The 14,526-nt window shown below is 38.2% G+C and overlaps 1 protein-coding gene across 1 annotated transcript; it reads right to left on the bottom strand.

Annotated features, from left to right (window-relative positions):
- Nucleotides 1-13,204: 13,204 nt before the first annotated feature.
- LOC135221370 (uncharacterized) lies at nucleotides 13,205-14,125 on the bottom strand. The gene has a single exon (XM_064259170.1). It carries the CDS (start codon nucleotides 14,123-14,125, stop codon nucleotides 13,205-13,207), a length of 921 nt encoding a protein of 306 aa, XP_064115240.1.
- Nucleotides 14,126-14,526: the final 401 nt, after the last annotated feature.

The following is a 14,526-nucleotide window of genomic DNA, read 5'->3' as shown; positions in this document are numbered from 1 at the left end:
ACACGGTCACAAACCTAACCGAAACTACAAAGTATCTTTACAATCCAAAACATGCAAAAACTGAATATATTAATTTTGTTGCTTTTATTTATCTACAACTTTTTTCATAATGAAAGCATCAAGTTTAAATAAACCAAGACTTAAATTAGAACATTTCTATTATTTGACTTGATGAAACAAGATTCAATGATATTCCTTTTAACTGTGTCATTACATGGGATTAAGGCTCTTGCTTGACTCCAGTTAATAGGATGGTCTAAATCTCTCATATGTACGAATAATGCATTCGATATTTGCCCAGTTCTCACAGAATATTGATGTTGCTTGAGACGTTGTGAAAGAGATTTACCGGTCTGTCCGTAATAGACTTTATCACACTTTTTGCAAGGAAGGTTTCATCATATATGCAGCCTGGAAGATCTTTAGGAGAATTTTTAATTATTAAACTCTTGACATTAATATTACTGAAAATAACTTTATGTTAAATAGCTTTAAAATTCTAGGAATAATCTAAACCTTTCCTTTCATCATAGGGTAATTTTAGAATGTTATGCTTACTAAATTCAAGTTTGTCATTAGTTGAATAAAATGTTTTTCTAGCTCTTTTCCATGCCACTCTACAAAAGTACTTGGGTATTTAAGTTTTCAATGCAATATCATAAATAGTTTTAATTTCAGCGTCAATAAACTGCGGGCTACAGACATGTAAAGCCCTTAAGACATTCCAGAAAAAAACAGAGAATTTAACATTTTGATGTTGATTGGAGTAGTAATGAACAAAAGAGGCAATGTTAGTTGATTTTCGAAAGACTGAAAAGGTAAATTTCTATCATTTCTATGGACAGTTACATCAAGAAAAGTCAAATATATATATATATATATATATATATATATATATATATATATATATATATATTATATAAGTATATATATATAATTTTCCTGTGGGCCGGCCACCCCACCTGGCCCCCAACCCCCTGAAAGTTTTTATGGGACCAATAGTTACTCCTTAAGTCTTACATATAAAAGGGCAAAGCTTGAACGACCTCCAGCGTACCTCGGGGACGCATGCAAAAGATTTTACAACCCCTGCGCATAAGTCGAAAAACATTACATTCCTTACTTTTTAAAAATTTCCAAATCCATCTTCTAATACCTCCTTGTTTCACAGACAAAGATTAATATTACGCCATATTTTATTAGAATTCATTGTTCTGTATTGTTTAAAATGCACATCATTTATCTTTTTACATTTCGATTCCATAAATCAATCATAAAATATCTTACCCTAAAATTCCTGTATCTTTTAACTCGACGTGAAAACATCTTTTTCAGACCTTTTTTTCTAGGCTCTTCCATTCCTACCCACCGTTACCACCACCACCACCAACAACAAAGAAGTCGCTTGCTACTCCCACTTCCATTCCCATAAATAAATCACAAATATCCTATTCTAAAATTCCCATATCTTTTAACTCAACAGCAAAACAGAAAACACCTTTTTCAGACCTTTTCCATAGGCTCTCCATTCCTACCCATCACCAACAACAACATCAACAACAACAAACAAAGTATAGCTTGCACTCCCCGAGCAAGCGAAAATATTTGTATCCATTGTGTATAGAGTTGCTAAGGCAACTAACTAATGGTAATACGCTGAAAGTCACCTCTTCTTTTTGTGGACAGAGCAATTACACCTCCCCAATTTCATGACTTATTCCTGACAGCTAGCTCACACACACACACACATACGCTCCTGCCCTTTCATCTTTTTTGTTTGTGGGTCAGAATTAAGATACCTTTGCTTGAATGTATGTAAATGGAGATGAACCATTATCAGTGTTGAATAAAATATAAACTTAGCTAAGTGCTCGTAGTCACATACACGCCTAATAAGTGCGACTGAAGTGTGTGCATGCGTTCGTGTGTATATATACATATTCATACATATATATAAATGCAATGTACCACAATCACCTGGGAGCAATGGCAAAAAGTATATATTCTGGGGCTCTTAAATCAAATTTAACGCCAACACCAACTGACCCACCCAGGTACCTAGTGGGTTGGGAAGCTGGGTGAAAATTGCTGGCATGCAAACAGTGGTCTTCGCCTGTCCCAGATAAACGAACCCAGGCACATCAATACTCAGGTTCCAACTTCTTTCATGACCTATGTGGGTCAGGTGGTAGCTTCCTTAAAACGGATACAGTTCATATATTCGCTTCACAAACCAAATATTTATATTCTTGCAAAAAAAAACTTTTTTTTTTATTATTAAACTGGACCCAGTTATGTTTCTTACTAAAAGTGTTATGGAATGAACCGACTTCTCAATGATTATAGCCCTGTGGTACAGCTGCACACACACACACATACACAAAATGGTACCAATGGAGGCCAGAGACGAGTGGAGATCTGGAGACGACAAACCACAAAAAGACGTGATGGACATTCGTCACCCACTCAGCCACTCTACTACTGCATATACAAAGCAAACAGCCCATCTCAACGCATAACTAGGACATATCTTCAACACAACCCCTGCTGCCTTTCTTGCTCGCTTTACCTATTCTGTGATGCCCCCCCTTTCTTCTTCTCTCTTCCTCTCGTCATACCACATACACTACATTTGCTCCAAAACTACCTGTTCGTTTTGAAGCAGTTCCGTTCGTCTAATCACTATCAACATTCACTGCTCCATTTCCCTGGGTGGGCCCCAATTAATGCTTGCCTCACATTTCATACACATTTTCTACAACTGCAAACACTTGCAGACTATTGCTGGTTTCTGCCATGTCTCTTCACTGTCCCACTGCAGCAAACATCAACCACATATACTCATGTGTTTTTATTTCCATCATATATTCAAGCTCCAACTAACCCAGTGCCATTAAATTCACCTACCTTGCACCAAAGAGAGCAATGGACCCTTAAACCACATAGGTTTCTCTCTTGTTTTGTCGGGACATCCTGTTCCATACAACTGCTGGTATATCACCCTATGACCTTTTCGTATCTCATGCTTTCCAACCTTAGTCTCAAGAAGCAGGTCCCAAAAACTCCAACAAGCGAGATGAGGGGAGCACCGACGATGCTGTTGGCCTGCTGCAATGTTGACGATTCTAATGTCAAATGGACTGTATTACAAAGGGGTAAATCAAGATCTCAGAAGCATTCATACCAGGAGAGAAACAACATATTCGACAGGAAGATGATGCCCTCACAATACATCAAGCTAACAAAACGGTGGATTATGTTTGTGAGTTTTAACAATTTTTTTCTGGTTTCAGCCTGCTGCATGCCTGCATTTGTGGTCCTTTTTCAGTCCTAACCACCAGATTTTGTGCTGAGCTGTGAGAAATTTCTAGTTTCATTGGTGCAATGTGGTCTATTTCTTTGTTGTCAAGTATGGAGAACATTGACCATAGTACTTATCGGACGAAATTATAGTATATGGGCTACAGGATGCACTTAGAATTTAATTAAAACTATGAACCATTCTCCGCGCTTAATGAGTTTTTGACTGCACAGTCTGTAAAACTTTATGATACACTTTAAAACTTGGACTTTCTTAAATTTAATGTCACAGTGATTTCCTTGTTATCCTAAACTAAGTATTCTAGACTTACTAAGTTTTCATTTAAAACATTTTCAGCTTCTTTTTCTTTCAATCTCAGCTTATGCTTTGAAAAATGTTGACTTTACAATGACCTGTGTTTCTTATCTGACTCTATCACACAGAATTTGTTTCTAGTGTGTGGAATCCACAGATTTTTTATCCTGTCCCCTTCCTATTCAGTCTGTGTCCAAACCTCTGCCTACATTTTTCAGGTCAGTGTCGCAATCTCTGCCATGGCAATGGTTCAGTGCTTAGCCGCCTCATGGATTAGAATGGCCAGTGCATGACCTCGAGTTGTCTCATTCTGAAAACCATACTTTAGCCATCTGGAACTGATAGAAGTAGACCCTGGCGTCTTTTCTGCCTTGACCTTCCACTGGTTCAGTAAGTCGAGAAAAACTGTCAATACTGGACTTCTGATTCAACCAGTTTTTACGACGTGTGACATATATATATATTATATTATATATATATATATATATATATATATATATGATATATATATATAAGTACCCGTCATAATTGCAGACCTGTTATATATATATATATATATTATATATATATATATTATATATATATATATATATATATACATAATAGATATATAATATATATACAAGTGTACCTCCACCCCCGTGTGCGGACTCCTAGATACACAGACCTCAACGTAGGTCGCGCGGATTTCTCTCTGGAACATATACCCCCATTACTCGCGTAATATTAGGCCTATTCGCATATTTTTCCATGAAAAAAATATGCACAAATTCCTGGGGATTTTTTTTTGTTTTTATCAATTTCATCATCAAATCCACTTTTGTGATAAAAAAACTATTAACAAAAATCTGGGTAGAAACATTTTTTGGTGGGTTTTTCTTGAACCTTTTACCTAAAAAAAATAGCAGGGTTCTGCTAATTGGGAGGGGGGGGGGGGGGATCTGTACCTAACCCCGTGAATAACGGGGGAACACTGCAATGCCCAGTTAAACGTGAACTATACCTACATTCACTTTCAGAATCTGATTACAAAAAGGGGCAGTACCAATACTACAAGGTTCATGAAGTACTCTACAATTTCTATCAGTCCAGAATGCCTGCAGAGCTGAAGGAGCACAGCTGGCTACTTCCGTCAACGACCTGAAGAAGGAGGACATGACAGTTCCGCCTCTACCAGGGAGGTAAGTCACTCAAGTAGGTTCTGTTGCACCCGCCAGGCCACCTCTTTCTCTATTTACTCTAAGCAAAAAGAACGTGTCATGCAGTCAAAAACAAGACGCCATTGCAAACTTGTGAAAATTTGTCTTTTGAGTTACGGTCATGCATTTGCCAAGATTAGAATGACACTAAAATTACTTCTCTCCAACAGGTGGGAGCACAAATATTGGATTGGGCTTTATCAGGAGGGATTTGCAGCACCGGCAATGTGGCTCAGCCCCAGTGGTAGGTAAAAACAATTTAAGACATGGCACAATATCAGAACAGTAATTCACTATGTGTACTCGTACGTTACGTGGGGAACCCATATAGTTTTTTCATACAGTACATAGGAAATTTGCATTGTCTTTACACTCGTATTGTACGTAGAAAACTTGTAAGACTTACTCATATGGTACATAATATGTAGGAAACCTGTAGCTATGGTTTTCTGTAACGTATCTCAGCAAAACTAGAAAGATACAAACATCAAAACAAAAACACCGATGGACAAATGCCACGAATCAAACTTCTAACTATTTCTTGTTTGATTTTCTCATTCAGGAAATACGTCAATTCAGATAGACTACGTGCAAGGAATCTCAAATTGCTACTCGTTGTATAAGGGAGCCACCTGGTTTTTCATGAATCAAATCTGTACCAACTTATATTACGCTGTGTGTGAGAGAAACTTCTAATTACCACAAGGGTAAGTCTCCCACCTCTCTCTCTATCTTTATACAGCAACAGAGACAAGGAAAGAGGATCAATGGACAATCCAGGATGGTGATTCAAATTCCTTATTGATGTGGCTTCAATAAAAACGGATTCCAGAAGAGTCCTTTTGTGGTGATCTATTTTGACCCTGCAGATGACCGAGGAATCATCCCAGTTAATAGCATGGCCTGTCTTAAGCCAGGTATCCGCAATGCCATTATTCGTTGAGCCTCTTGATATGTCACATTTGTGCTGAGAGCATCTCGCCGCTAGATCTACGAATGCATGTATATTATAGGATATTTATTCATTGTTATTTTTCCCAAAGGGCCACTTATTCTACCCTTCTTCTTTTTTCAGAAATAACTGTGGTGGAGCTGTTTCCATTAGGAACCATCTGTGATGCTGCTTTTACCTAGAACCTTTTTACCGAGAGCCAACTGTGGCACTGTTTTCCATCTAAGGTTGTCTGAGATACTGGTTTCTCAAGAACCAGCTGTGATGCTGAATATCATCCAGGGGCCATCTGTGATGCTCTTTTATCAAAAACAGCTCTAATGCTGTATATATCATTAAGTAGTAATCTGTGGTGCCTCAAAGATAATAATACTTCTTTGAAGTAACTGCATTTTTGTGTGTGTTAAATACCCTGTTGTTTTAATTCCGAATTGATACCACGCTACACTTTCACAGTGAATACACCTACTTGTGTGATTTTATCTTGGGTCAGATGTGTTTTCAATGTAGTAATCACTGCTTCAAAAGCGCGTGTGTGTGTGTGTGTTTTACCTGCTGGTAATACCAGGGTAGCTTCATCCCAAGAAAAAATGTATATAATCTGATACCAAGTTACTGTGATTTCAAGTTTTCACAGTCATAGCTCTCATGTGCATCATTACTATGAAGCTTGTTACCTTTTTGCTTTTCTAAACAACTCGCCATATTTCCACAGAGATTTGCCACATAAAATAAATTGCAGTGTTTTAATTCAAAATCAAATATAATGATACATTTCCACAGGCACAGGTTAAATTCTAATATTTCCAACAACTGCACTGCTGTTTCGACCCCTATTTGAAACTCATGACTGGTTTTCACTGAGGAAACTTCAATGTTTCCTTTGTGAAAATGTTTATTTTGGAATTTCAAATGTCCAGCTCCACAAAGGCTTATATAACAAATCACAGAGCTAAAGTTTTTGTATAGTATATTTCTAGGCATATGTTTGTCTGTGACTTCATTCAGGTTGTATAAGCTTTGAGCTAAGCTCAGTTGCTTAGTTTTTCAAGCTATCTGGTCAATATGAAGGACCTGACTTAATCTTTGGTTGGTATGAAGACATTTTATGGTTTCTGGTTGATGTTCTACATATGAACCTGCGTTCATACTGGCATATAGGCCTAAGAGTTAGGATAATAATGTAGACTGTTGGCTTGGAATTCTGGTCACCTAAATCAAGGTTTGACTTTTGTGTTTAGTTCAGACTGGCCTTATGTCATCACGGACCTTTGCCCAAAGGCGTCATGTAACTGGTAAGACGTTTAAGGGAACTTTGAAGCCTGTTGTGGACCAGGGGTTGTTTTTCTGTAATGAGAGTGATTACCACCACCAATAGTTTGTAAAATCAACATGAATATTAATGGCTACGAAGAACTATTTCATTACCTCTCGAACAGTCGGCAGAAACCATAATACAATCATAGATCTCATCATGTAACTTGTATTGTCTGAAACATAAATAAAATTAATATATACAATTATTTTCTTCAATCCTAATTACAGTTTATATATAAATATATATATATATATATAATATATATATATATATATATATATATATAATATATATATGTATATATATATATATATATATATATATATATGAAGTAACTTGATCACGAAGTATATAAAACGTGATGCAATGTATAAATAAAGGTTTTTTTCCTTCGTGGCAAAAAACCTTTATATATATACACACACGTACATAAATCAAACTTAAAACATTTGTTTTAATATAAAACAGTTAATTAATCTTGTATGTTACAGAATAAATTATATAATGAATAATTATCACATCGAACCGTGCTTCATATATATATATATCTATAATTCGAGCTACAAATGTCCTTTAATATCTAAATTCGCTCTACCTCGGAATTGATATATTTTCATACATGTACCGAAATATCAATTCCGAGGTAGAGTGTGGCGAAAAAGATGGACTTATAGTGGACTGTATTATATGCTTAACGTTGTTACTTGGTCAAAAACCGCTAAAAGCCTTACGTAACAACTCCACAAAACTCCCTTTGCGGTTTCTAAATTACGGGGAGATATCTCTCAACCCAATTCATTATTAACGAGGATAACACACCAATATCCATTAATGAATAGTAGCACAATTAAGGACTTTCACTTACTGAGCAGTCCTTGTAAGACATGAACTAAGATCATAAATCGCTACACGAGATACGACGAGAGGTACGTGCCTCTCTCTCTCTCTCTCTCTCTAAATGTTGCGAGTACTCACAGGTTGATTTTCAGACCTTAGAGGACCGCTGTGTTATCTCGTTTCTAAGTTATTTGCATAACCTTAAGATATGAACACAATAAAGGTTTATCGGATCAATTCATATTCACCATCCACAAAACTGAAACATAGGAAAAATGAAATAAAATCGAGGGATATTGAAACGCATTTGATAAATGTAAAGTTAAAATCAATTTAATAACTAAAAGTTAAACATATCAAAGAGTAATAACATATAAGTGACAAATGAAATTAATCACTCAAGGGGAATTGTAAATCAATGGCACTCAAATGAAACAAATTACGACAAAATTCAAATAATCAGGGCAATCGCCCTTTCTAAATCCACACACACATCACTACACAACACTCGATAACAGGTCACCTCAAAAGTTGAGCCAAGAAGCTGTCCGTTCCGTCCTGCATTCGGGTTTTGTTGGGGAAAAGAGACAAGTTATTCAATTACCACGAATGTAGAACTGACGTACAAGGTTTTCATGAACATAAAAAACTCTACAATAATTATCAACTTCGTTGTCAAAAATAAATTCCAAATATAATAGTGTGCAACTTCAACATATTTATTAAATGTAGTGAATTAATTGGTGGTGTGTGTCAATACAATTTTGGGCGATATCACGCCAATACAGTGTACTACGCACTTACGCATACACACCCCTAGAGGGGCACGCAAAGGAGCGTTCAGAGGGGCGAACTACTACCCTTCCTTTCCCCTCCGATCTCTTGACCTCTCCTAATGGCTTCTCTGGCGAGAAGCACAAACAAGACCCAATAACACCAACTCTTACCATACGTAATATGCGAAATACATTCACCAAGAACAATTTCATTTATATATAAAGACAAATGAATTATCATAACCAAAACAGTAATTATACTTCGTTACTAAAACGTCCACCGACGTTATGTCAAAAGACTTCGTCTTTGTGTAAAACTATCCTTTCGGTGCTAACCGCACCACAGATACTACGTACCAGAACATAGCAAAATCAGATAAAATAATGTTAAGAGTGTCATTCTCGAATAGATGTGGTTCTTTCATCCTTATTATGTCATGCAATGTAGACGTACATATCTTTTTACAAATATATGGGCAAGCGAATATATTGGGTTTTCACATGAATACAAATACAGTAACAGTTCCTGTCTGTCGATTACCTGACAGACGGCAATACGCAGTGAAAATCAATCAATAATTTCTTATGAGACAGACAATAATAACTATAATAAAAGAAAAATAGCGTGGAAACAAGTGAATACACAAAAACATCAGAAAATAAAATCGTTGTGAGAGGAATTCCTCACATAGAGCTTCCTATATTTTCATATAAGTACCTTCGGTACATGTATGAAAATATATCAATTCCGAGGTAGAGCTTCATATATTTTCATATGTGTACACTCGACAAGAAAACTGAAGATACAGTTTTCATTAGCTTTCGTTCATCGAATTTCCCATTTGTTTTTACTGAAAAGACATAATATCGCTAAATTTAATCTAGAATATGAAAATACACTGCAAATTATATCATATTAGTTAAAACTGCAAAACAAAACCATTCAGATACTTGAAAACACGATATATGTCCGAAGTAATTGGAATTTCTCAGATGGATTCGTTCATAGAGATCTGGTAGATAGAATGTGAATTTCTGATTTTAGTACTACGTATCACAACGACAATATATACACGTTTTCCTTCATGAAGGGGGATATTATTGTATCATTGTAAGTGGCGAATGCAATTATTTTTAGCTTCTACAAACTCATGTTTGTATTCCAAAGCGTTTAATGTTAGCTGACGCCAATGGCAGCCAATGTTGCTAAGGCTAAGGTAGGTTGAGCAAATCTAGTTGCATCCGCAAGAGCGTTTTCTATGATGTGGAGGAGCCCTAGAACTTCGAGCGGGAAAGCGCAAGTCACTGGATACTGGCTTACGTAACGGATTTCACACTTTGATTACTTTGACGTTGACAGGGATCGAATGCTAGTTGCTGTTTACAAAGCAACCGTTTTTAAACATAAATCTTTATCAAGGTTAAAGTAGCATGTCAGCTCAAAGATTTTCTGGCTATATGCTCCCATTACAAGGCAGTTCGTAAATGCATTTCTTTGCTGCGAGGCTGAAAGATCTCCCAACACATCAGCATCATTTGCACGATATAAGACTTTAATTGCCTGTGCAATACATATTGAGTTATTTGTGGTAATAACTTTTTTTTACTTAACACAGCTTTTTTCGGGAATGATTTGCAGATGAAACCAGATTTTCAAAAGTACATATTATATCAAGAGAGCAAGAATGACCGCAGCTTGTGTCTAAAATTTTCCACGTCTTTTTACAATCTTTGAATGTTATGGCAACTGTCGAATGAAATCAAGATTAGGGTATGAATTTCTTAGAGAATTAACTTGAATATTAAGATCCTTCAAATTTTATCTAGCACAGTGCAGCACGATCTTGGCAGTCATATCACCCCGTTTCCCAGGTATCTGTGCACCGACTCACCGCTCTTTCTTCTGCCTTTCCCCCGTCACAAGTCCGTCACCAATACTATAATCTCTCTCTCTCTCTCTCTCTCTCTCTCTCTCTCTCTCTCTCTCTCTCTCTCTCTCTCTCTCTCTCTCTCTCTCTCTCTTCACTTCTAAAACATACTTTAAAAATATATATATTACCACTCAGTCTCCCAAAGAAAATATAATGAAATTAAGTAGTTATAAATAGGCCTAAGCTTTCACGTAAGCAGATTTTGTTCTCTCTCTCTCTCTCTCTCTCTTAAAACATTTGAAAAAATATTATCACTCAATCTTTCAAAGTAAATATAATGAATTAAGTATCTCTATAGATACTCTGTGCTCTCCTCTCTTCTCCTCTCTCTCTCTCTCTCTCATCTCTCTCATCCCTCTCTCTCTCTCTCTTCACTTTTGAAAATTTGAAATATTGCACTTAATCTCTCAGAGTAAATTAATGAATTAAGTATCTCTATCGATAGGCGTATGCTTGCGCGCCCTCTCTCTATCGTCATAATATTTCATTCTTTACTGTATTGTTCCTCACGATTTCCACAAGTGCTGCCCAAATTTTAAAACACTTTCTCTCATTGTTTAAGATCCGTCTACAATTACGCATGAATGTTACGTCAGTTTAGTGTCAAACATTACTTATAAATAAGGTTTCACAGTAGGTTTTAAAAAAGGATGATCGATATTCTGCCCTGAACTGAAGTTACCAAATCAACATTAACGAATAATATAGAGCCTGTTTCTACATTCAAGTATAAATTATTAAAGGACCTCTACAGAATCTTTATGGTGTAAAGTTAATGGAAATCTAGAAAGCAACAAACGCTATGATTTTAAAGCTCCGCCCCCTTTCTAGAGTTGCCAGGTGTGGCATTATTGAACACTAAATGTCCGAAGATTTAAAAAAACTGTATCTTAACATTCCTTGCAGAGTGTACCTTCGGTACATACGTATATGAAAAATTGAAAACATATCAATTCCGAAGTAGAGCGAATTTAGATATTAAAGGACATTTGTAGCTCGAATGATATGTAAATTATATAATAAAATCGCCCCAAATATTTTTTTTAATAAAATAAGCAAAACCTTTGTATATATATTAATATATATATATATATATATTATATATATATATATATATATATATATAGTATATATATAATATAGAGAAAGAGAGAGAGAAGGAGAGAGAGTAGAGAGAGGAGAAGGGAGAATAGAGATGAGAGAGAGAGAGAGAGAGAGAGAAGAGAGCGAGAGAGACGAGAGAGAGAGAGAGAGAGAGAGAGAGATGAGAGAGAGAGAGAGAGAGAGAGAGAGAGAGAGAGAGCCATTTTCTCTAATCTCTAATCCTATCGTTTTCTATATTTGACGCAAATGGTAAACTCTAACATTCATCTCACATTCTCGTCTTCACTGCCCATGATTTAATCGCTTTCAACAAATTAATATTTTCGTAATCGTAAACAACATTCAGCTCAGCTATTTAATGATGACGTAAAAGATGAATTAATAATCTAATAAATAACGGTATTTAATTGTATATATTTATCGCGTGAGGATGAAATATTAACGTTAATATTGATAAAACTTTTAAAGAAACTTACTACTCTGGTTTATTCGTAAGGATATATGATTTTTTTATGTTCTTGGTGAGGAGGAAGTGGAGGAGAAGAAGAAGAGGAAGAAGAGAAGGTATATGGATAAGGACTGGATAACAGATTGTTGGGTGTGCAATGAGACGATGTCTTGGTGAGAGGAATTTATTGTACGAGACCAGAGAGCCGACTGACTCGCAAACACGTTGCGGGTTATTGCCCGGCAGTGCATTACAAAGACATATCGTACATCCCCCCCTCAAGATTATACTTATACATAACAAAAATTAAAGTGGACAGTGTCACTATGAACATGGAAATGAGCTACGAAGAGAAAAATGTTTTTAACTAACTTTTCAGTACAAAAACATGCAGTTACATACACTGAGTGCGTTGCTTAGTGGCACTCAAATGCACGTAATACACATACACAGAATAAAATTAATAAATTCTTGATACAATTGTGCAATTGCATATCATATGAGCAAACAACAAATAATATCAGCATTATATGAAGTCTTGGAGCCACTTGGGTCCACCGGCACCCCTTTTGGGCCTACCAACGACGCCGGGGTCCTGCATGGAATGCGTTACTGGTTCTATGGGCGTAGGGCTCGCGGAGGTGTTGTGCTGAGATGCAGGGGCGCTGGGGGACGGAGCGATGACTCTCAAGTGTCGTCTGTTCCTTTTTGAGAGTCTGCCGCTCCCGTTGAGCTTGACTGTGTACTGACGATGGGGCTTAGTTTCCGATACCACGCCCGTTCTGTCCCACTGCTTAGTAGCCTGGTTTTGTATGCGTACATGGGTAACTAGTTTGATGGGCGGCATTCTCCTGGTGGTGTCAAGGGTGCGCATAGCTTCCTGTGATTTTGCCACTTGTAGTTCCCTTTGACGTATTGTCCGTCTCTAATACCTGTCTACTAACAGGTGTCTTCTAGCCGTCGGTACCTAGTCACGCAGCTGGCGACCCGTTGCAAGCTGAGATGGCGACTTGTTCATCTCCCTCAGAGGCGTGTTGAGATACTGAAGTATCGCCAGGGCCGTCTTGTCTGACTCAAGGGCTCCACCTTTTGACGTGTTTCTCGGAGTAGCCTCTTTGCCGATTTGACAGCTGCTTCTGCCCTGCCGTTGAACTGGGGATACTGGGCTGATGACAGATGGATCTTGACTCCCCATCTCCTGAAGACGGCAACCATCTCCTCGCTGGCCAAGTTCGTACCTCCGTCAGTCGATATTTGCTCTGGGGCTCCCCAACGTGAAAAATAGGATCGAAGGTGATTGCTTATTTTGTTGGACGTGGCACCATAGGGGAAGTGAGCTACTTCTAACCAACCAGTTAGTCTGTCTGCGTATACCATGTGTACTTTGCCATCTATTTGGAACATATCTGCGACGACTTGCTGGAAGGGGTATTCTGCTGGCGGCGTGTGTATCATTTCTTCAGGAGGCAGTGAAGGGGCGTGTTCATCACATGAGGTGCATTGGGCACGGTGATGCTGAAGGTCTCCTTCTATTCCCGGCCTGTAGACTGACTGCCTGACCCTCCTAAGCATAGAGTCGAGGCCTTGGTGTCCTGCGAGTAGGTTACCGGCTACCTGACGGCGTAAATCTTCGGGGATAACCAAACGTATGCATCCTTGGTCCACCGAGTATGTCACCAGATCCTGGTTGATGGCCTGCCTATCCCGAACACCGAAAAAGGGACGAAGGCAGGAGATTTCTTGTGACTTCTGTTGGGGCCAATCGCCTGCTGCGATCCTAGCAAGCAAGAGCTGATACACTGGGTCGTTAGATGCGGCACTCCTGACGCAGTCTTCATCCAACACGATGATGTCCGGTTCCAAGGCAGCAACAGTTGCACATGCCACTGCCACTTTAATGTCGTCCTCCAAATCCACGTCAGAAGCTACGTGGAGTGCTCGCATGGTCGGGTACCTTGAGAGAAAGTCCGTGGCAGTGTTCCTTTTTCCGGGCAGGTATTTGATGTGAAACTTGAACTGGAGTGTCTTCTCCTTCAAGCTGAACAATCTTGGGTTGATGACGTCTTTAAGAGCCCTATCACCCAGCAGCTTGACAAGTGAACGGTGGTCCGTGATGCTGGTGAGATTTGGGCACCTCGGTAGGAACAACCTGGCCTTCCGCAAGCACAAGGTGACTGGAAGGGCTTCACCTTCTACGGGGGCATACCCTGCTTCAGAAGGGGTGAGGTGTTGACTGCCACATAGGGCAAGACGCCAGCCGCCCTTGCAACAAAAGGGGCTGTCAACTGACTGTCAAGCGCAATACTGCTGGAGGACGACGAAACCAATGCCTTCCTTGCTCCAAT

This window comes from Macrobrachium nipponense, chromosome 2 (assembly GCF_015104395.2).
Source record: "Macrobrachium nipponense isolate FS-2020 chromosome 2, ASM1510439v2, whole genome shotgun sequence".
In the NCBI taxonomy this organism is placed as follows: domain Eukaryota; kingdom Metazoa; phylum Arthropoda; class Malacostraca; order Decapoda; family Palaemonidae; genus Macrobrachium; species Macrobrachium nipponense.
Note: the sequence above shows the minus strand (reverse complement) of the source record. Positions and strands in the feature narration are given on the sequence as shown.

Bases quoted from the DNA above. Each gene is read 5' to 3' on its own strand.
- LOC135221370 (XM_064259170.1), bottom strand. From the start codon at position 14,125: ATGCGAGCACTCCACGTAGCTTCTGACGTGGATTTGGAGGACGACATT.